Below are 24,680 nucleotides of genomic sequence, written 5' to 3'. Positions count from 1 at the left end.
GGTTGCATTCCAGAGGCTGAACGCACTGGCACGCACTCCTTATAGTGGGACTGGGCCCTTAGGGCTTGTTCACACAAATTACGGTGCTTTCCAGAGCGGTAGCTGCTGGAACGCACAGCAATCACTCACAAATCTTCCGCTGAGTTCATGGGTGGGAGGGGGCGTTGCGGTGCATTGAAGTCAAAGACACTGCAGCCACCTCCCATAGTGCGATCGGATGTGGCAAAATATTGCCTGCGTTCTGTTCCACTGCAATGCTGCTTGCGCTATTTTTTGTGTTTGCACTGGAATGGAATGCAGGCAATGTTTTGCCACACTTCCCGATCGCACTGCGGCTCGCCTCCTGTGACTCACCTCCCCTCCCGCCTCCTGTTACTATGGACGCGGCCGGGAGGGGAGGTGAGTCACAGGACCCGCCCCCTCACTGTGAAGCCCGTCGGCAGTGCGTTGCCCCGGTGTTCGAACACCGGGACCCTGCACTGCCCCATATTGCAGGACGGGACAGCACTGAGGCTGTGCGGTCCGGTACCATTTGATCCGCGGACCGGGGGTTGGGGACCACTGAGCTAGATGACTCGAAGGAAAAAAACCCTCCCTTTCTTCTAGTAGGGAAAGTGCCATCTATAGTTTCAGCCTGTAAGAGCAGTTATCAAGTGCAGAGCTAGTTCTGGGCTCTCTTATTTGACATAGCAGACTGCACAGCACATACCGAAGCATGGAAGCACTTTGCATTAATAGTTTATTTGTAAAAAAAAAAAAGATAATGTAAAATATACATATAATATTTTTTTTTAAATGGATGAAAACCACTGTAATTTAAACGGATAAAAATCCATAACTTTTAGAACTGTAAAATATTTCAAATAAACTAATTTAGGACTGTTCAACCCAATGAACATTAACTGTGTAGCACATCTTAGTGATAACTAATTTGATTAAGGGAAACTGATTGTGATGGAAATGTGTAGGTACTACCCATAAATAGCTATATTCGAAAAATACAATTGTGTGATAAATAAAATAGCCTTCCGTTTATTTGTAAAAACTCTGTAATTAAGTATATGAGCAAATGGTTGCATGGCAGTCTCAATTATCCACAAAATTAAAGACTAAACTTACCCTCCCTGTGCTAAACTTATTTTTCATAGTACTCTTTCACCACTGCCCAAATAAATTTGTCAGTAATTAATGACAACAAGAAGAACTGTTGGTAGTTGAACTCTCTGTGGTACACCCCTGTTCTGACATTTGACAGTAATGGTGCCCAATGACTGCCCACAATGACTGTTCTGAATATGTGCCATTTTCTGCAATGTGTGGAAATATGGGGGACGTTTTGTGTTTTCCCCTCTCCTCCTAGAATTACTGGGATTTTAAGTGAGCGGCCTTGGGGATCACTGAACAGGAAGGATGACTAAAAAGGTGATTTTTGGTATATCTGGCTTTTAGCTTATATGACAGCTTTGTTTTAATTGTCCATTCTTCACCATCTTATGCTCAGGAACCTTCTATTGATTTTTTAAAGACAAAAGGTTATCTAAGTAAAACTTTGTGTTATTCTAACACTGGGAAGCTCATATAGCTAATATAACTTACTGCTTCGGACTTCTTGTCTGCATAGATACAGGTCTCCCCTCCGGCTGTGAAGTTGCAGTACACTTTGAATGAGTCTCCAGAGCAGCCCTGGTTTGGATCGATCCAATATTCACCTGGAGGGAAGAAGAGAAGGGCTTATTATAAATCATAAAAGATGAAGACAGAGTCAGATTTAATTTTTTTTGGTTTGATGCAAGAGAACTTAATGCCATCTTAGGTTAATCCTTTAACCTCCTTTTTCTCCTTGAATGAGAGATTGCACGCCATGTGCAAGGCCATATATATATATATATATATATATGTATATTGTAAATAGTTTTTTTTCTTTTGCATAAAAATGTTATGCTCATATTCATACAGGAAATGTAGTCAAACCTGGGAGAAACACGGTTAATCTTTCTGACATTGCACTTGCTTTGCAACACACATAAATGGTATTTGCTATGTTTGTAGGCCGATTATAGCAGATGATGGAACAATGGCCCCCACACAGCAGATTACATGTGATGAATTGCTCACATCATTGGGCATTACCGCTGAGAAAGCGGGAAACAAGATAAGCTAGGATACAAAGACAGGCTCTGTATACATTATGCTGAACTGGGCTGGTCACTGGCAGGGACACAATTAAGGTATGCAAAATGTTTCATTGTTTTCTTTGACAGATAGGGAAATAAAAATACAACACGAGCATTGGTATTTAAGATTATTTGTATGTTAGATTTTGTTTATCTGTAGCGCTGTTAGTTTGATTTTTGCTGTTGCAAGGATATTGCAAAAATAATTTTAAATGTCCTGTAACGGTTGGATTTTTTTCCATGAAACATACACTAATGTGCCAATCAAAATGTATGAGCAAAAAAAAAAATATGAGTGTGAATAATTTGCATGTTTTAGGAAAAAGCAGATCCAAGTTCAAAACGTAGCTTCTCTTTTTTACATACCATCAAGGAACTCTGGGTGAGAGAGCTGGAGATCTTTGCATGTTCTAGCAGGATTGTTCTGGGATCCTTCTGGATATTTCATGCGCTCTATGTCTTGTTTCAGAGAATTTAGGGAAACAAATATCTCATCCATTCCATCATAATCCAAAATATTGTCTACTGCATCTGCCATCATGCCTTCAGGAGATCTTCGGGTCTTCCTTGGTGATTGGATAGGCAGTGGCTGGATGACCTCTCCTGGTGGTCCCTATAAAAGTTAATATTTAAGGTGTGAGAGCATTTCTATAATTAAACTATAATAAGATCCATTGTACTCTGTATTTATAGTAACATAATAACAGGACTAGTATTGAGTATTGAACACAAATTATATTGATTTTATTAACTAGTTTTAGTCCAAATTGTTTATTATCAAGCACAATATAGTTTAAAATGTTAAGGACAGTCATGTATTGGTATAAAAAAAACCATTAAGACTTAAACAAGTACTTACTGGTGGTCCAGGAGGTCCAGGCATACCGCCATCTCCCTTCTGACCTGAAGGACCCTGTAGGTGGTATACAATGCAAAATTGCAGTCAGAAATGATTAAGATAAAAGTAAATGGCCATGACTAAAGTTCTAGAGTCTGTTTAATATTACTAAAAATCACAGTTATTCTTTTGGGGTGATTACATTGGTCAGCAAACATAATTAAAAAACTAGAACATGAACAGAGAAAAACACAATAGATATTTCCTAAAGTCATAGAAAAAAAAGTCTTAAAATGCACAGCTAAAGTATTGAGCTAACATGGAATACATTTGAATTTCAAAACATCTTCTGAATAATTAAGGTGACAATGCAAAGATAAACAGTAAAATGATGTACTTACACCTGAACCCTTTGAACCTTTAGGACCTTGAGGACCCTATGGACAAAATGCAGATGATTATTATTTGTAATGTATACAGTACACAATATTTTTGTTTACCAGTGTGCAATTTGAAAATGTTTCTAGGAACTTGTCTTTATGGACATAACAGCCATTTCAAGGCTAATTAAACAGCAAATAGAACTTGAAGTCCTCAGTTGCTGATTATGCTACATTTCTCCATTGTCACAATTTATTGATGGATTATTAAAGTTATCTTCTACTGTGTTTGAAAGAATTTAGACATACTGGTACCCTTAAACATTAAAAGGCTGTTTAGTATTCAAGGTATGTTTGTTTGACAGTGTACATAGAACAAACAACTAACATTGGGACACAAAAAGCAGAAATAGCAATAATTTTGTCAGGTAGAAGCATATATATAATGCTTTTTCTACAGTGCAAAGGAAGATTAAGGCAGAATGGGGGCTTTGGCTGCTTTTCCATTTGATTGCCATTGCTAAAGAATACAATAAACACAGAGAACCAACCTAATTTGCATTTTCCCAGCTGGCATACCCCCACCAGATACCAACTGCCTACAAAAGCATCCTTCCTTGTAAAGCCACAGGAAGGTTCACAGCTGTGTCCAAATGAGCTATCCTCAAACATTACTTGGCCTTAGGATACTGCCTAAAGCTGACCTACACCTGTCCATTTCTTTTGTTCAACCCGCGGGCTGCATGAAAGAAACTGACGCAATTCCTCCATTGCATTGTATTCTGACAGGTGTCTGATTGCACAGAGATTTTCCAGCAGGCTCATTCGACCAGCTGATCGAGGAATGCAGGCTAAAAGGGAGCCGATAGCCCCATACACTGTGCAAATTTTGACAGGTTCATTAAAAACTGGCCGAAATTCGGCCAGTGTATGGGCACTTTAAGTTGCCCTGTGGCTGATCCAACAGTGAATCAGGTAATTCATTCATAGCTTATGCTTTCATATCAAAACATTTGGTAAATCATGTATGTATATGATGGGGATAAAACTTTCAGTGTCTGGACTGATTTCTATTAAATGACCATCTTATGATGCCAGAGTTACGGTAAATGGAATATGTGTTGTAAATGAAAATAATGATCTGTTAGATACTTACAGGTAACCCAGGAGCACCAGGAGGACCATTTGGACCAGAAGGACCACTGACACCCTGATAGAAATAAATACATTATGAGAAAAATAAGGAAACTAGAGTATGGCAGTATATAGTCAAATGTATGTAGTAGCGTAAAGTAAAAAATGAATGTCTCAACGATTAACCAAAGACTCCGCAAATGTAATGAGAGGGATTTGTTTGAGACAATTTGCACACTTACTCCATCACCCTTGGATCCGGGAGTTCCCTGTGGACCTGGAAGTCCTCTGTCTCCCTTCTCACCCTGTTCTCCAGGGGGACCTATCAGACCAATCAAACCAGGATGTCCCTTAGTGGATAAAAGAAATCAATATTTAATGCACAGACCATGCTGCACACATATCAAACCAGAGTATATTTATACTGTAAATAACAGAACTTAAATATAAGTGTCAATATATAAATATATTCTGCAGCAATCCACACTTCACTCATACTTATTTCATAATGGATCACTACTTGCTGCAATCAGGGCTCACCTAAAAATATTTTTTTTCTCATAATGTAAACAAATAAATAATTTCAGTAATAATAATAATAATAATAATGATAATAATAATTTCAGTAATAACAGTTGAATGAAGAAGTACTTATTTAGAACATTGTTTTCCAAATACAGTATGTCACAACATTTAGTTTTCTAAATGGACCGATGGTGCTATGCATATGTTTGCCTGAAACTGTACATTAGAAAGCAAGGTCCACTCATTAGACCCTCCTTTCTAAATTGCTGAATAAATATAAGTACAAAAATGTATCTGTCGGGATACAATTTAGAATATATACCTACCTTACCCATAGCTTCCTCATGATTAAGTCACAATCCCTCCAGCAAAATCCTGGAAACAATGAGGATCCCAAATCTCGCAGGAAGAGGCTTCTGCACTGTACTAATCATTTCATAATATATTATTAATATAATATATTAAAACTGTTTTGTTCACTCGTGCTGACCTAGTTTAAGAAATGTATTATGTATTCCACAATCCAATCCGATCCCTCCTCACTTAAGTTGAACTCCTATACATATAAACAAGCTGTTTACCTACCTGTCCATCTAGTACTGTGGTTTACACAGCCGTGCCACAGAACACAGAACTGTCTTGCAGGACAGGAGACCTGATTTTTTCTCTGCTGCAGTAAAGTAACACTTACAGGTCTTGTCCCTCCCCCAGCCTGTAAATGGACAGTGTAAGAAGAAGCTGCATTCATCTCCCTGTCCCTCTGTCTACATCCCCAGATCTTGATTTGCTCTTTAGTAGCATTTCTTTCAGCTAGTTCAAGTGACAATATCATGTCTGTGGGGGCAAGTGCCCACTGACTGACTACTATCAGGTGAAGCACGACTTGCTATGCTAATTGCTATAGTTCTCTCCTGTGATGAGAAGCACAGGCAGATTATGTTATTTTCCTATCCCTCTCAATTAAACTAAAACATGAACAGTTGCCCAAGTGCACATTCATGTATTGCCCGAGGGTGGTCAGATCATTCACACATGTCCAACTTCCCTCAAAGGTCTACAGGCACGTTCAGCTAAAGAAGCTCACTCTTAAACTCAATAATAGCAAAATAATTGTGTTCCTTACCTTTTCTCCCTTGGTGCCGGGGTCACCTTTCAGACCTGGAAGTCCGGGAGGTCCCTGAAATAGTAGTATATACTTTGAGAAAACCATTCTACATAGCAATGCACAAAACAAATGCCCAGTGAATTTATGTGATCATGACAATTACCCCCCAAAAAATGTGTTTTGGAGTATAAATTGTAAAGTTAATAAATGTACTTAGATTCCCCAGATAGTTAATTTATGTCCATTTTATAGACAGGATTCAAAAGCACATTTTTAATTGTGGAAAACAATGAAAAAAGTTCACTGACAGCTGGGGACACTATAAAAAGCTCCTCAGCCTTAAACCACAGTCTACTACTTGTGATCAAATTCAGGAACACAACTGCAGATGGTGAAGTCATGCTCCTCCATTATCATAGTAGCTAAATAGTTCCTATTTTTAAATAACTGATGATGATTTAGGTCAGGAAAGGTCTTTCATATCACTTACCATTGGGCCTGGAGGTCCGTCCTGACCAGAAGCACCTGGAAGACCTTGTTCACCCTGAAAGTAAAATAAAGACAAATTTAGATAAATAAGTATGTAGTGCTAGATTTTCTATCGGGAACAAAGTAAGCTGGCTAGCAAATTAAAGATTTAAAATTAGTATGAATAAAATAATATCTAAAGGGTCAGTACATATAAGACTGATATTTGCAATTTTGGAGTTGGTGGAGAGTTAAACCACCTAACAGTTTATATTTCTTTGGGACTCCAGTGGTAAGATCTGTTAGCTTACCTGCACACCAGTCAGAGTCATTACATATTCTACTGGATATCTGATTCAAATTTAATTTAGTTTACATTATGGAAAATGGAGCAAATGGGACCAGCTAAACTCTAAGGTGGGCAGATAAAAAGTCAGTAGGATATAAAAAAACAATGGCTGATTCGGCCTACTAGAAAACAGCTGTGTCAAATTGCCTTTTGTTGCTGGTTAACCCAACTTCAACATGAAAAATGTAACCTACCACAGGTCCTGGAATTCCTCTTAAACCTTCTGGTCCTGGTTTTCCTGCAGGGCCCTGAGGTCCAACAGGTCCTGTCTTCCCAGGAGGTCCTTCTGCTCCAGATTCACCCTAAAATACAAAAAAGTTGACATGCTGCAACACCACAAAGAGGCTGGTATGATAAAAGGGATGCATACTTAATATCTGAAAACCATTACCTTTGCACCCTTTTCTCCTTGTCTTCCCTCTGTGCCAGGAGATCCAGGAGGACCCTAGAAAAAAGTTTAGATGTAAACAAAAATCAACATGCAAACTACCTGAAATCCCTACCATATCATACAGAAGATTAGGAAGAATTCTGTAAAATACTTACTTTATAGTTTTCAACATGAAAAACCACTTAATAAGAATAACAGCATATAACCAATCTAGTATATGTAAATTATAGTTATGCGTGTCAGCGCTAGAAAGGGTAGAGTGAGTTGTATTTTTAGGACAGTACTTTCTCAGATGAAAATTGTTCAGTTATGCAGTTTCCTGCTGGGAGCCAACGTGTTGATGCTTTCTTGCCACTATTATGCAGATTTGTTTTTCAACAATGTTCATACTAACATAAATATTCAATTATTGCATGTGCGCTGTTAAAAAAGGATTTCTTGCCACTAAATCTGAAATGTACATCTACTATGGTATGCAGCAAGCCATTTAATAAATATGCTATACACTATATAACCAATTCATAACATATTCAGATGCCTATATTTTAATAGAACTCCCCTCCAATCATCATGGGTCTGGTTGGTGTGGGGTTGATGAAGGTGTAGGTGTTCATGATTCTGCCCAGACAGCCAAAGATGACAATACTTGTTGCATGACCAGTTTAGGTTGCAGCTTAGTCATAAATATGAATCATTAAACCCCACCAATATTTTTTTCACAATTTGACAATATGTTCCATATAATACCTACTGTTAATCACCCCCCCTTCCTTTTTTGTAACCTAAAAATTAGAACAAACCTCTCAAAGTCAGTACTGTTCAGAGGTATGCATTTATACCTCCAAAAATACAATTAGTAATATCATTAGAAAATAATATGAACTATTAAGTGCAAGTGAAAGGATCATATTCATGGTACCAATAAGCAGACATGTAAAATATTATATATGTGTAAATGTCTGACCCTCCAGAAACGTTTAAGGTTTAGTTAATGCCAGTGACTGTTCCTACCTATCTGCTTGTACAAGGCATAGTTGAATCAATATTCTATTACACTCTGCAATAATGATTCATCAATATGAACTCTCCTACCCATGCGTGCTTAAATCTTTCTCAAGCTGAGAAGACTGTTTAACTGTATTAGCTTTAAAATGGAGTATCACTATTTATTAATATAGACAGACAATAATGTAGGCAATCTTTGTTCTACATGATGTAACAGAAAAATATCAGTGCATACGACAGAATGTAAGACAGTCTACAGCCAAAGATACATATAACCACTGAAGGACAATATATAGATAAAACCTACTCTCTTGCCAGGAGGACCAGGTGGACCAGCTTCTCCAGATGGACCAGGAGGGCCCTGTAAAGTGTAAATACATTTTTTAATTTTATAAGTCACACTGATAGGTTCTCTGTTTAAAAGAATGTTACGAGTGGTCAAGTTTGTTATGCAGTTAAGTCTAGCAACATATTTCCTATTATTTAGGTCATCCAGAGATGTCCCAGTTATAGAAATAGAAGTCATTTATTTAACAGATGCTCACCAGTGAAACACATATCCTGGTAAAGTCTGAACAATTTGCTATACTTGAATTAACTGTAGCATAACCAGTACAGAAAAAAAGTCCAGATGAAGTCCTTTTTTAACAAGGCTATCCTACTGAAGGTCAAACATTTGTATTTTTATACATTTGTAGAAATGTTAACAAAAACTATTTACCAAACACATTTATTCAGGTTTGGAATCACACTGCTGCTCACAGACATCTAATTTATTTAGCATGAAAACCTAACAATTAGTCCAAATGAATATATAATGACCCCTTATTAAAGTTTTAAGTAGGCCAAAAATAGGAACAAAATATTTGTAACTTACAAAAAAATCAAGGTCTGTAATTGTAATTAATGCTATATAACAAAGCATATGATAATATCTTCCCTTTTTTCCATCCCTGTTATTTCTTGTGATACAGTGTGATCTGTTATACGCAGGCCTTTCAGTTCTTTACCTCCATTGGTCAGTTTTAATATTATTTATGCAGAATGCATAATAAGGACCAGTATTTAGTTCCTCACCCTTTTAGTGGATATCATGGGTAGGGTAATTCTGCCATAAATTCAATGTGTGGTATCATATCAATGAGATTCTATCATGTTGGGGAATGCTACATCTACAGTTGTTGAACTGTATGGCATTCAATTAGTCATACATATGTAAATGTTTTGAAGTGAAGATATTCTGTATTAGACATGTGCAAAACAGAAAAAAAAAAATTCAGACGGAACAAATGAAAACGAAAAACATTTTCATTCGTTTTGTCAAAGGAAACTAATTATAATGTTGTTTCGGATTCGGAGGCAAAGAGCCTCCGAATCTGAAACTGTACACTGAAACCGCAGAATGAGTGGCAACCATATTGGCCGCCGGCGCATTCTGAGCATGTGAGCTTCCATTTTGGAGTAGATCTAGGTATACAACAAGATGGCGGCACCCGCATTTTCGAGCACCGCTATGTGACGTCACACGCTCCGCCTCCAAGATGGCGGCTGGCATGTACAGAACACGCCGGTGTGTTTTGAAAATTCATTAATGTACGCCCGAATATCGTTTTAGTATATTCAGGCGTATTACATTTGTTATTTCGGATTCGGAGGAACCGCCAAATCAACTGATTTTCATTGATTTGTAAGTTTGTCCGCGTCCAAATGAACATGTCTATTCTGTATATATTATAAAAATGTAAGTATTCACATCATTAATTAAAGTTATATTATGCTATTGGTTGCTAAACTATTGAGAAAAAATGCCAAAAAATGATTATATGATTACTCATATCTAAATCTACTGTCACATATTTAGGAGCAGACATTTCTTTGAAAATAATAACGTTGTCATGTAAAACATGCTTTATATTCTTAAGTGCAAGAGTCAACAGCAGAAAAAATATTTCTGGTAAAAAAAGCTACGCCACTTCAGGAAATAAAGGTAGGAATCGTAAAGAGCCTCCTAGGAGTTAAAAAAACAATACTTACAGGTTGACCTGAATCACCATCTTCACCCTTGTCACCAGAAAGGCCATCTGCACCCTTTAGATAAAAAAACAAAACATGTTAAAGCAATATAAAATAGTGAATAGAATTGACTTTAAATTTATTTGTCTGCTTTTGTTACCGGTGAAAGTTCTCTCCGCAGAACAAATCACAAAACCAGGTTTATTTAATAAGGCTTTACAAAACCAGTGATGGACAGTAACCTATGGAAGTCAATAAGATTTCACCTTTAGTCTTAAGAAGTCAGAATAATAAGGAACTAGCTGCTACAGGTTAACGTATTTGGCACACTGTTCTCTGCCTTATTAAATAAGGTCTATTGTGTATACCTTACAGAATAATCCATGTGCTTGCAGTGAATACATTTTACAGTGAAGTGAAATTCTGTTGTGTTATACTTACACTATTGAACGTTATCTAAAAATGTAATATATTGCAGCTTACCAGTCCTTAACCATTTGCCGTCTGCCTGCTGTAAATACATGGGTGGACGGCAGACTCTTCCTGGTGGGTGGATGTGTATGTACGTAATTTTTTTTTTCTGTGAGAGCAAGCAGAATCCCACAAAATTCTTTTAACAGCCGGTACTGGCTGTGAAATTCAAGCGTTCAAGTCGCTCTATAGCAGCCCGAGTGCTTGTATGATGACAAAGTGCAGCCACTCCCCCCCGCCTCCACCATAGGAATGCATAGCTAGATTCCTATTGGCTATTTCACTTTGCAATAGCCAATAGCAAACTAGCTATTGCACCTGCCCTCTGCTGCTGCCAATCACTAGAGGGGACCTGATGAAGAACTTCAGGTCCCCTCTGCTGATTGACAGCAGCAGTGGGTGGGTGCAATAGCTACTTTGCTATTGGCTATTGCAAATTGAAATAGCCAATAGGAATCTAGCTATGCATTCCTATGGTTCTTTTTTTTTATTCTGATGGCAGCCAACGACTCCGATGTCAGAAGGAAAAAAAAACAGAGCAGGGAAAGGTTTACTCTCCCGGGCGGTCGGGAGCCGCTATCTAATAGCGGGAGACTCCCGGAGTGCCCAGGAGAGTTGGGCTGTCTGGAGATCAGTGTCCCTGGTTACCTGGTAACCAGGGATGCTGATCTGCCTATACAATTGCCCGGAGCCAGCCGTGAGATGACGGCTGGCTCCACCCAGCAGTCAGTAGCAGGTTGTTGGCCGGCCACCTTCGGCTTTCACCTCGGCTCAGTCTTGCCGATGCATATGCCTTCGGCTGGACTGTGCCACTCGGCCGAATTTGGGAGCTGCACGGACTATAGTGAATAGCCCGTACAGCAACCCTTCGGCAGCTTAGTGAATAGACCCCTAAGAGATGACAGAATTTGTAAAAATCTATTATGCCAACAGTCTGCTGAATCTGGTCATATGATCCATTTTGCAGGGTGGGATATTTATGTGATGGTTTTTTAGACATATTTTTGAGGTCAATTGAACTTCACACGCTTCAAAAGTGAATTAGGCATATGGGCTCCATACTTCCTCACCTTTGACCACTCATCCGAATGCATGTACATTTATGGGGATTTCAGGCTTAACTGAATCACAGGGGCAGAATTCCCCACCTTCTATATTTTTTTTCTTTCCTCTTCAAGCTATAAGAAATTTACTGATCATCTTTTTTCTGGACAAAAATTTGCAGTGTAAATGATCAGTAAAAGTCTTACGTTTAGATGTGGAGACAAGTATGCATTTAAATGCGTGCAACTCTAGTCCCATTCCTCCTGCTCCGTTGTGAATGTATTTTCTTGTTCAAACTTAATTTAAACCTGTATGCATGTATATACATGCATACACTTATAAAATGTATGTACTTACAGATTGTTCAATTTTCTGTCCCTCATCTGAATGCAGCACATGTTTACGCACCTGTGTGCATGTCCCTACTGAAGCCTATACACCTGCATTCCTATCTGACCACAAAAGACACTGTGCATTGCGTTTTTTTAAGGCCGCGTGCTTGTGGCCTTAGTCCAGTAAATGTAAAATGTTACATTTACTGCTACAAAAATTTTCCTAATTACTAACCAACAGGTTGCACTCTGTAAGGGATCTTTTTACAGCTCTTGAGCTAAAAGTGCTAAGATGTAAAACAAAATACTTCTGTCAAATTTTCATTGCTGTTGGATAGATTTCACCTAAGTTCCTGTCTCTGTGCAGAAGGATAAGACATGATAAGACATGTTCTAATGTGTATCAAAGCTATGAAGGTGCAGGAAAGCAATGGCTCGTTGAAGTCGGTACTATTATAATTATCCAGCAGTTATATAAAGGTATGTGATTGTTAAGTAGTGAAATATTTTGACATGCTTTTCTCTTTATTATTTACACAATCAGTTATAAAAAAAAGGGTTTTTATTCAACGTTAGCAATCAGTAAAATACATTTTATACACTCAAATCACTTACACCAGGACCAGGTTCTCCAGGAGGACCGGGATCTCCAGGGAATCCAACAGGACCCTACACATTATGAGAAATGAAGAGATGATTTTAAGAATGTTAAATATACAGTTTTATCAAATACAAGGAAACACCAAGACTTAAAAGGAATGTATAGTGCCAGTATACATATTTTTTTAAATATATTATGGTTAAACGTTTTATGTAATAGTTTATTTTTTTACAGTCAGATAAAAATTAAATATTACATATAAATATTATGCAGTCTTCTATCCAACTAGCAGGTATTTCTCTAGTCTTCTTTTTACACAGTTGGCTATTTCAGTTTTCAGCTTTGCTAAAAGAAGCCAGTTGTTAACTGAACTCAGTATCTCAAGCTGCACACATTAAGAGGATGAATTATCGCTCCTCAGATGGCATAATCAGAGATGTACTTGAGAAAAAAATAGCTGTCTTTTAAATGTTTTTCTTACAGGATTTCCTTTTGGTCCATCGTCTCCTGGTGGGCCTTTAGGACCAGCTGGTCCAGCTGCTCCGGATGGTCCAGCTTCTCCCTTCTCTCCTCTTTCACCTTTAGGACCCTACAAATAATACACATATACAGATTATAGATTATATAGTGTTTGAATAGGACCTCTGAAGCCAAAAGAATATTAGGCCTGAACAATTTTTACGAAGTATCTAAAACCTTATTACCACTATTGTTATTATCGGAAAAAACATCTAAAGCTTTAAAATACCTGTACTGTCTTTATTTAATGAATCTATGTCATCCCTCAAATCCCATCCCATCGCAAATGTCTCTTTCACATTCCACTCTGCTTACAAAGCAGTTCTTAAGCTATCAGACAGGGAAGGGAAGTAGCCAATATGCTTAAGTAAAGGCAGACAAGATCACAAGATACCAGTAAATTAGCTTGTTGAATATGGTGTGATAACAGGGGGAAGTTTTTAATTACTGATATGATTCCACCACTTAAATGAATTCTTCAGTGGCAGAACAGTAGGTAGAAATAATTGGGTTTCATAGCAAATGTTGTAGTCATGTTAATTATCACAAATGACAAAAACAATATATCTGCTGCACAGATATGTGCCACTTCAAAGCTAATACCTCCCTAAACTACTTAAATTGTTACAGGTACTGTACACAGGCCAGATGTATAACAACATATACACTAATCTGAGGAAGCATCACACTTTCTTGTTCTACATAACTCTCTTAATTTGCTATGCTTGTTCGCAATGCAATCTATCCATTAGTCATGAGTTATCCAATCAAAATGAGACAACTTCATTGATCTGTTCAGCGCTGGCAAGTAAAAAAATGTAGTTTGGGGCTACCCTCTCACTCCGTTGTGGGCCTCAGTTAGTTTTTGAATTTCAATTGATGTCCCAGATGTTCCCTAGGTGAAACACTTAACCTAACATGTATCTGAAGACTTCATGAAATGTATTTTGGCCATTTTCTTGAAAAATACATTGTGAGTTGCAAATATTACTATAAATATTGTTACTAAAGTGCTATAATCTTAGGTAAGTAGGTGTAGCCCTCAGCAGATGTAATGAGACCCTTTAAGACTTATTTCACTCATTGTGGCTTACTGTTTCCTTTAATTTGTCTAGTTTAGTGGGCAATAAAACTGCCAGATGCTTTTACACAAGGTTAATGTGCTCCTTAGTATGGAGGTGGAGTTTTTGACAATGCACTTAAACTGAGAAATTGAGGAAGATATTTAAGTGATCAGGACTCTTTCTGTCCCCAGCAAGTAAAAAGAATGTAAAGGTTTGTGCTTCTACAGGTTTTGGCTGATGGGGTAGTTAATACAGTTAAAGATTCTATTAAACATTCAACTGTAGATAGCAGTATTTGTCATGTCATGTGCACTAATGCCTTTAGTTGCTAAAGTAACAAGCTTTGTTAGCTGACAACTCTTATGTCTAGGGATAACTTGGATTTCATTGTGATTATAGAGCCATGGTTTGGGGATTCAATTGACTGGATAAAAACTATTCCAGCCCATAAAGGAAAGAAAGAGTAGGAATGATGGAGTTGCCATTTTTGTCACAAATAGCATAAAACTAACATTAATCTAATGAACTTCTTGAAGCCCTCTGAGTCTGCCTACAAACCAGAGAGGGATCTTCCCTTAGAATTGGTGTAGTCTATATGCATCCAACATAGTATAAGGATTAAGCTAACCTGTTGATTGAAAATATAACTGAAATAACAATGAAGAGAGAAGATTCCATCATGAGTGACATTAACTTGCTGGACATTAACTGGATTTACATGCAGCAACAAAGATATGTTGGGGGCTTTACAAGGGCTGTCTCTAAACAGTTAGTAAAAAGCCCAACCAGAAGAGATCATATTCTTTGCCTGGTAATTACAAATGGGGATACTCTTAAAAACTCACAACTTGCTGGACCCAAAGCCGTGTGGCTTTACTGAGGGCAAACCGTGTGAGACAAATATAAATTTCTTGACTATATCACAAATGTTTTAGATTAGGGTGGTGCTGTGGACATCTATCTTAATTTCCAAAAAATCACTTGATACAGTTCCACAAAATAATCTCCTAAAAAGTTGTGCAAGCTAAAACTTAAGCCTTGGGTATTTCTTGGATATGCAGTTTGCTTAAGGATAGATATCAGAGTGTGGTTGTAAATGGGGTTCGATCACAACTGATAGGATAGATATCAGAGTGTGGTTGTAAATGGGGTTCTAACACAACTGAGACCAATCACTAGTGATGTACTAAAAGTCTTTAGTAGGTCCTGTTTTATTTAATCCATTTGCAAATGATATAACTGAAGGTTTGGTGGGCAAGGTGTTTGCTGAGGACACAAAATGTGCAATAAGGTTGATAGTCCTGGATGAGTTTGTAATATGGAACATGATTTGGCATTCTCTAAAGATGGGTGAAACCAGTGGAAAATGGGGTTCAACTTTCTAAATGCAAAATAATGCACTTCTGGAAAAATAATCCTCTGATAGAATCCAGTATTGGGGGTAGAGTTTGGCCAGAAGTACGGAGGAAAACTTATTGATGGGTTCTTATTTCACAAATTCAAACAGCATGGCCTGGCAGTGGGAAAAGCCAGATCTCATTAAATATACTGTGTCCAGTTCTGGAGACCTCAAGAAATTCCAGAGAGGGAAAACATAAATAGTGAAAGTTCTGAGGGATAACACACATCAAAAAAGACTTCAGGACTTAAAATATACAGTCTTGAGGAAAACATGGAAAGGGGGAACATGATTTAAACCTTTAAATACAATAGGGTGTGATTAAGGTTCAGGAGGGCAGTATTTTTTGAATGACGCTAAGATCAAAAACAGGATTTTTGCTATAATATGATTGGTTGATTGCATTAACTACAGCTTCACCTTTTTTACTAACCTCAGGTAATACAGTATTCACTTTGCAAAATGAACATTCACGTTGCTAAGTGAACAGTCTCAACTCCTTTTGTAAATCAAACCGACTGTCTCTAGATTAAGCAGTTAGGCAATGTCTTATATTATAAGAACCAAGCAGACTGAAACTTATCAGCTAACAGCAACGGCCAGCAAGACACAACTACTACACACAGTACTATGATATTTTGGGTTAATGCTAAAATAAATGGAAATATTTTCACAGAGAAGTGAGTATCGTTTAGGACTTACAGAAACACCGGCTTCACCAGGGGGTCCTGGGTTTCCAGCCTCTCCAGGTTCACCCTAAAATGACAGTACATTTCCTTAATATACTTGATGATTCATTATCTTTACTAGATAAAATCTTGCTTTCATGTTTAAAAGTGCAGTTAAAAAAAACACAATTATGATGCTTAATATAAATATTAATAGTTTCTGTGCTCTCCAACTGTAACATTCCCACCCAGCTACAACTCTTCAATACAATTAAACTTCAAACTTGATATAAACAAAAAAAAATATTTGACAAGCTGCGCTATTGATCATACACACCAATTAATACCAGAAAACGTATATAACCCCTTCGATTTAATTTGCAGACAAAAATTACAAAATAAATCAAAACATCACAGACACAGTGTGCAACACATATCCCGTAATATTTACTTTTATCTTTCAAGCAACATATTAATGTCCGTTCAACAATAAATATCTTGCTCTCTCGATTTCAGTGTTTCATATGCAAATAATGTTCCCTTCACCATCTACATTGGACAAAACCTCACTTTTTTAATGACTTCTCTATCATAGAAAGGTACTCATGCTTGAAGTCTCTTTAAACCTAACCCCTTTTACTTTACCATTGATTTGAACTTTTCCATACACAAACTCTAAAACATTTATGATGCTTACTTGATGGCCATGGCTCTCCTGAGATAACAACATTGTTGGTGATGTAAGAAATGGATTTTTAAAAGTGATGCTTGTTTAATTCTAGGAAATGTTAAAATAATTCAAAGTAGTTATCTATCATTTTGGCATATCTATTCTTTGATCTGCAAAAGTCTGGGCTTACAACATTTATTTAAATATATTGTACATGCAATAACTTATGCTATATTTAATAATTGCATACAATCTTGCTACCTTGCAGTTTAGGGAACTTAAATGGCAATAACATTAAAACTGTTGCTATCATAGAAGTTCTATAAAACGTGTCTAAATTTACCATGGCTATGTTTGGTCATTATGGTATGCATAAAGATTTTTAAGATTTAGAGAACATAACTTTATTTAAATTTATGCAAAATGTAAAAATATTTATTTCAGGAGCAAACATTAAAACACTATTCTGTGAGGTGCGTTAGATTTGAAATCTGAAGCACACATTAAGCCTCTTGCCATTATTTTCTAGCTCACTGGACTGATAAATATAACCAAAGACAGCAACTTAGCATTAAGATGCTTCTAATTTTGCACAGTCCAGGTTAGGAATTTTGAGTTAACCTATAGTATGTATATTCAGATGTTCAATAAACTGAAAATAAGATGAAAATTGATCAACAAATTCAAAAAAATTACTTACAAAAACACTTAGAAGCAAACACATCATATTTAGTAATGCATTAAATATATGAAAATCACACATTTTTCATTTGTCAACATTGTGGGAACAGCTACATGTTTTTCTCTGCTCTGTCTTCTAAATCAAGATTTGTGTATAACTCTGCTTAATTTGTCATGTATTGGATTTAATGTCAGTTTGCTAATGAACAAATGTACATATTATATTTTAGATTGTAAGCTCCTATGAGCAAGGCTGTCCAACCCTCTCATCTTACATTGCATTGTAATTGTGCTATTTCCCTTTATTTTGTCAAGCATTGCACAAACTGTTGGTGCTGTATAAATCCTGCATAATAATAATAATAATAATAATAACATGGCGATGTTGAGACCAATTGAATGCAGCCACGGTCTATTGCAGACAACTAAATGATCAGTTCCGCCAGTGGTATAAAAAGGGGAAGATAATTCCTCAAAATCAGTGTGTATTTGGCACTTCTAGAGTGCAGAATAGGACAAATATGGACACAAATTAAGTCAAGTCTCTCTAGTTTATTCCAAGGCCCCTGCTACTCTCCCTTATTTTTGTATTGTACCATGTTTCACTGGCATTCATTTATCACAGTTTAGAATTGAGGAACAGTCCTTATTGGCTGTGTTAACCAATCTTTTTCTAAATATTTCATGTAAAATTGACATTTTTCTGGACTACAAGATCCCAAGGGAAGGACTTTTCTGTGCAGTAACATTTTTGGCTGCTGACAAGGATTCTACTTTGAAAGAGTAGCTTTTGACCTCATGCATTTTTGTAAGTAAAGAGAGCAAATAAAAATGCCATAAAGTGTGAAGCAATGCAGGCAAGTACATCACCCTGGACACAGTCAGTGTTATATGACTAAAATCTCTATTTAAATTCAGAGAAGAACTATTATTTTCTGCAGAGCGGGTAGAAAGATGAATTATTGCTGTAGTAAAGGTTGAATGAATGGGGATCAATTTGCTGTTTGTTAGTGCTTTGTGAATAGCAAAATACATATTTGACTAAAAATATCTATACCTCTATGATAAAGCTGGACTGGTAGAAAAAAAAGTAAAAAGTTTCACTTTACATACACAACAAAATATTTCTTATAAGTGGTGTGTGTTTTTTTTTTATAGCCTAGTGTATAGAACTGAAATGTCTTAACATGCAGTATTCATTGGAATGGAAACAGTGATGTATAGTCTATATAAATATGGAAATAATACAATTTCTTCACAGGTGCCAAAAAGGCCTTGAATATATCAGCCAAGTGTACAAAAGATGATTAAAGTCAAGCAAACCCTCTAGGAACTCTTTATTCACATAAACCATTTTCTGATAGTAATTAATACTGGAAAGTAAAGCACCAGAATTCCAGAATGCAAGGCTAATCAAGTTAAGTGCTAAGGACAGATGATAGTATCACATTAGGCAAAACATCATTATTTCTCCGACAGCCACCAATATTAGATTCCCATTGTGATGCTAAAACTACTCTAAATTCATTAACACAATGTTCTAGATGCAGTAACAACTGTAAATCAATTAACATGATTCTCAAGAAAGTTTTTCACTTGAAAAGTAGCATATATATGAATTAGAACTGGCCAATTAGGTCAATACACTACATCCCTGTTTATACTACAACACCACCATTGAAGATGAGTAAATACTGGGACTTTTCAGGTTCTACAAAGATGTGTTAATCATATGTTTTTGTTATGAACATCCCTTTATTATTGCACTTTTGTATATTTAAAAACAAATCAACTGTAACAATCACAGTTGCCACATAATATTCTCATTGCCCTACCAAACAGGGTAAAACCTGGCCCCATCATCATAATCAGCCTGTGACAATTAAATAATTTTAAACATATGAAGTGGTAGGTGGGACATTGAGGATATAATGTGTAAACTTCACTTAATTCAGCTCATTGTTGAACTTTTAGCACGTGAATGGCATCTTAAAGTGACACTAAACTCTGGAGTTAACTCTTAAAGATACATTCATGTACCCTAACTATTATTACAAATGAAGCTTATTTGTGTATCACTCAGCTGTAGCTCTTCAAATCAGCTCTGAATTTCTGCTGAAACTGTCCTTCCTTCTGAAGGGTGGCTACTTTTGTTCTCCATGGCCCCTGTGTGTGTTGTTAAGTAGCCACCGCTCCAAGATCACTCCCATAATGGATTATGATTTCAATACAAATGAGCAAATCAAGGTAAGACTGTAGTCCATCACGGGAGTGAGCTGGAGTGGTGGATTCTTTACAAGACACACAGGAACCATGGGGAACAAAAGTTGCCACCCCCCAGAAGGAAGGACGATGCCAGCATGAATTCAAAGATGATTTGAGGATCTACAGCTGAGTGATACACAAAGTACAGTATTATTACTAGTTAAGGTACTTGAATGCATTTTTAAGCTTTAACTCCTGAGTTTAGTGTCACTTTAAGCTCTATTTGTCTTTCAGTAATTCCTTTTTAAAATGTTTTTAAATATGGAAAATGCAAAGTGCAAAATGAAAAGGATGTTTTTAATAATAAAATATTTATAACAGTGTAACTTATCTCTGTAGCACCTGAAAAGTCCCAGTACTCATTTTTAATAGTGTTGCTGTAAATTGAAAACCAAGTCTGTAAATTTAAAGAATACTTTTGCCTTGATTTTTGTTTTGGTCATAGTCTTATTCAGCATCAGCTACATATTCTGTATATCAGGCCTAACACTTTAGATGCCAAATTGAAGTCATTAATAGAGTTTTTAGAGGGTAAAAGATTAGCCTGTATGTAAATTATTTTCCTGTACAGGCCAAATGTGAACAAATTTGTTCTAGCTGCCCCTTTACACATGGTGCTTTTAGCTGTTTAAAATGATGTCTTGCGCCACTGGACTAGTAAACCCAATAACACACAAAGGTAAAAGCCTAGCTGTTGTTAAAACTACATTTTAATACACACTGGAGAATGCTAATTATGAATTATTGTGCTTCAACCCTAAAACATAATGGTACAGGAATGCTCCCATGCTGTATTCATCTAACTGCATTTGACTTAAAGATTGTATCATATTCAATGCAGATGCATACTTACAATTAGTACAATTGTGGAAAGAAAATATTATCAAAATAAATTCTGCTGGCACAGAGAGGCTACAAAAATAGTCTAAACCAACTGCTGTTCATGTGCGAAAAAGCTGTAGGGTTCACCTGTTCTCCAAGGGCCCTCTCTCTGTCTTAGGCTAAAGAACCAACAAGCTGCCAATCTCTCCTTTTGCAGATAATAGCATAGCATCAGTAGCTACTTTTCTACAACAGGAAACAATGAGGGCAAAGAAAAATTTATAGCTGTTATCAGAGAATGTGCTTGACCCTTACACTGTTTAAATTGTACTTATTTTCCCCGAAACAATAAAAGAAGACATAAGGTAGCTATTTCTTCACTCAGAGTGAGATTTTGGGAAAAACATGTGAACTATATAACCTCTGACATTCATCTGCACATACTATGAATTCACAAAAAGCACTGACAAACACTTTAGAAATAACTTTATGTAGTGCATTCAATTTTGTATCAATCTATATATTTTCATTTAGTTGTGTATTCACTTACAATACATCATAACTACGATAAGTAGTAGCAGTGGTTTTTATTCAACATGTTCATTTTCTAATTGTAACCAATGACTGTAGCGCCTGGGGCCCAACTTGTGGCTATTGTTTTCCAAGGTGCTTACTTGGGCCAGTAAAGAAACATATGTTTTAGACTGGCTTCTAGTAGCTAAATGGTTTGGTTTATTTTTCTTTAAACAATTCTTATTATTTGTTTCTGTACTGTTCATCACTTTTCTCATTTAATGTTTTTCCTCTGATCTTTTAAAACAGATCTTCTAACGAGAAATATGGCAAAGTAATTTTAAGGAGGTTGTAAGGAGAATAAATGTGGACACATGAATTTGTAGCATGTCTCCAGTCTATAACTGTCTCCTGAAGCATGTAAAAAAAAAAACAACTGTACCCTAAAAACTGCTTAAAAATGAAAGTCTTGCATTTCGAGATGTTGTACTCTGGGTGCTACTGTGAACTTGACCTAAGTGAACATTTCCTTGTTATCTACCTGTACTTCAACCCATCATTTGTTTTTGCTGTCAGAGATTTAACTAGGTCAACAGTCTTAAACTTAAAGGTAACAGGAAGAAAAGTAATTCACTAAAAAAAGGACATTTAAAAATACCAGTAATGTTGGTATGTCGTTTACAACTAAAGTAATGAGCTGCCATTGTCTTGTGCAATAGCATTCAAAAGGTGCATGGAGGATTCAAAATGGTTGCCTGGTTTTGGGGATGAGGGCATTTATAGAAACCTTTTGCCCTGAATGTAAAAATCTCGATTTACATTTCTGATCTAAAATTAATTTAACCACTTTGATTTATAACTTTTTTTCAATGCAGCCAAAGAGAGCAAAGGTAAGAAATGGGTAGTAATAATCATTATTATTAGGGGTGCACTGATACTTTTTGAGTAGCAGTGTCGATACTTGGCATTTTCATGAGAACTACCAGGGTTGCAACGGTTGCAGCTGGGATCTGGCTCTGGCGCTCCACCACTGTCCTGAAATCATTAGTCTGTATTGTTTTAGAAAAACTGTCACATGACATAAAACAAAAATGTACCAGTACTTGTACTTGCAAAAATGGTATCGGTGCATCTCTTTATTTATATTTATCAAAACAAAATCATACATTAAAACAGAGATGTACAAATCCCAGGAGCTCCGTGTGCTCCTTACAAATGACAGCTGCCTCCTAACTTTTGAATTTTTCTCTAGTCTAGTCTTGGAGCTCGAAAAGTATCTGTACTTGTACTTGTACTTGTACCGAGTATGGTACTTGGGGTCGGTGCATCCCTAATTATTATGTTAAACTTTTTACCATATTATGAGGCCAAACAGTTACAAATGAGAGACCTCTACATTGTCATCTTTCCTGCCAGCAGTAAATATTATTGTTCGTATGGGGTCATTTATTTTTGCATGCTTGCAATAATAAGGGCCATTCCTAGTTCCAGTAAATCATTAGCCAGGACTGCTTTGGTGTTTCCTTTGCATATTCTAATTTTAAAACCTGATCACAGTTCTGTTCAATTATGTTTGGTATGCTATTTGGCAATCACTTTGCTGACAACAATAAGCATGCCAATAGCTGCATAGTAATGGGTTAAAACTGAATTTATGTCAAAATACAGCAAAGCAATAAAAACAGTATGTTTTTGAAATGCAAAACACTTCTCATTATTCATTCTATTAACATAACTGTTCACTACTGTCCTAATTTTTCAATATCCTTGATTTGTTGCTCATAGCTTATGTAAACAAGTATTATAACGTTGCTGAGATTAGGAAATCAGCAAAGAAAATGTAAAAATAAAGATTTCATCACAAGTTCGATTTTAGCTAGCACAAAAAACAATCCATACAAATATTTCCACTTAGAGATGATAAACCTGTAGAGCGCCTGTGTGATAGGACTGCACATCTCCCTAGGAATACAAGACTGCATTTGTCTGATTTAAGATGACAGCTATTATTATACAATAGGTCTGTATGCAAACACTGCAGGCAGAATCCTTTCAATGTATGGGAACTCTGGAGAGATGAGTAAAGCACTAGAGACACAATGTTCCCATAATACAAGGAACGCACAGAATTTATTTTTTTCTTATAATGTAGACTTATAATAAGCCTTATGTCTGCTTAAAGTGCTATTTCTTTTTATAATTGGGCAGTGATAAAGGAGCTAATACTATGAACTAACCTAATTATGGTGGACATTATTGTGGTAAATTGGCAGAGCATGCCTTAATTTTTACTGTCATATAACAAAGCAAAGCTATACTATGTTGTAAACAGCACCTATATGATTATAGATTGCACTGCTTTTACTTCCTGGCTGTTAAACAAATGCTTTGTAGTTTACCTTATTTTGAATTTTTAAACTCGGCCGTGATTGGGAGCTGTACGGGCTATTGTGAATAGCCCGTACAGCACCCCCTCGGTTCTCCTGAACCGAAGTGGTCCTGCGGCCGAAGCTAGCCGAAGGATCGGCCGAAGCTACGGCCAGATCCTTCGGCAGCTTTGTGAATAGACCCCCAAGTATCTTGCCTAGGCCTTCTCAGCCTCCTTACCTCCTTGTATGAATGAATTGAAAACAGAGTGAAGTTACATCACAAAAATGAAAATCAAGGGTAGAACTATGAGGAGCTACAGTGATCTATGCAGGGCCGGGCACTTCCCTATTGCAGAGAGCTGAATGTCTGGATTTACACAATTTTGGTCAGGAGTGGAAATCCATTATAAAGTTGAACTACAGGAAGAACAGTTAATGAATACGTACAATAGCTGTCTTGTGGCTTACCTGAAACATGCTATGCTTTCTTTACCAGTTCCTTCTATGATAAGAAATTCATCCATCCATGTAGCATAAATAATGCCCCCAGCCCTGCATTTCTGTTCCATATGACCAGCCTCATTGTTCTCTCCACAGTGCAGGGCAATCGGTTGTTTAACAGCCACTCATAGTGCAAGGTTTGCAGTGCTGATGTCATGAATACATGACATGTCATGCCACCGTTGGTCTGGTGGCATAGAGCATCAGTCAGGTGCCCAAGGGTTTTGACGTAGGGCACCTTACAGATCCCTCCTTTCTGTTCTCAATGATACATCAACAGATGACAGAGGAATAATGATGTCATGACAAGTAAAATGATATATTTAATGGCTCTGCATTCACTTATAGAGAACATTTTGTAGTATGTTTGCTGCAAATG

The 24,680-nt window shown here is 36.8% G+C and overlaps 1 protein-coding gene across 5 annotated transcripts in view; it reads right to left on the bottom strand.

Moving 5' to 3' along the window:
• Nucleotides 1–24,680, bottom strand: part of COL11A1 (collagen type XI alpha 1 chain) — a 199,621-nt gene that overhangs the window by 6,135 nt on the left and 168,806 nt on the right. For all 5 annotated transcript variants that reach the window (XM_018558297.1, XM_018558298.1, XM_018558302.1 and 2 more), the window contains 15 exons: nucleotides 16,515–16,568; nucleotides 13,312–13,419; nucleotides 12,845–12,898; nucleotides 10,404–10,457; nucleotides 8,677–8,730; nucleotides 7,365–7,418; nucleotides 7,168–7,275; nucleotides 6,647–6,700; nucleotides 6,175–6,228; nucleotides 4,769–4,876; nucleotides 4,549–4,602; nucleotides 3,414–3,449; nucleotides 3,034–3,087; nucleotides 2,541–2,787; nucleotides 1,597–1,709 (listed from right to left, as the gene is read on the bottom strand). In XM_018558297.1, coding sequence (XP_018413799.1) covers nucleotides 1,597–1,709; nucleotides 2,541–2,787; nucleotides 3,034–3,087; nucleotides 3,414–3,449; nucleotides 4,549–4,602; nucleotides 4,769–4,876; nucleotides 6,175–6,228; nucleotides 6,647–6,700; nucleotides 7,168–7,275; nucleotides 7,365–7,418; nucleotides 8,677–8,730; nucleotides 10,404–10,457; nucleotides 12,845–12,898; nucleotides 13,312–13,419; nucleotides 16,515–16,568 — 1,206 coding nt within the window. The remainder of the gene's footprint in view (nucleotides 1–1,596; nucleotides 1,710–2,540; nucleotides 2,788–3,033; nucleotides 3,088–3,413; nucleotides 3,450–4,548; nucleotides 4,603–4,768; nucleotides 4,877–6,174; nucleotides 6,229–6,646; nucleotides 6,701–7,167; nucleotides 7,276–7,364; nucleotides 7,419–8,676; nucleotides 8,731–10,403; nucleotides 10,458–12,844; nucleotides 12,899–13,311; nucleotides 13,420–16,514; nucleotides 16,569–24,680) is intronic.

This window comes from Nanorana parkeri, unplaced genomic scaffold (assembly GCF_000935625.1).
Source record: "Nanorana parkeri isolate BGI_ZX_2015 unplaced genomic scaffold, ASM93562v1 scaffold330, whole genome shotgun sequence".
Lineage (NCBI taxonomy): Eukaryota > Metazoa > Chordata > Amphibia > Anura > Dicroglossidae > Nanorana > Nanorana parkeri.
This window is presented reverse-complemented; position numbering and strand designations above follow the sequence as displayed.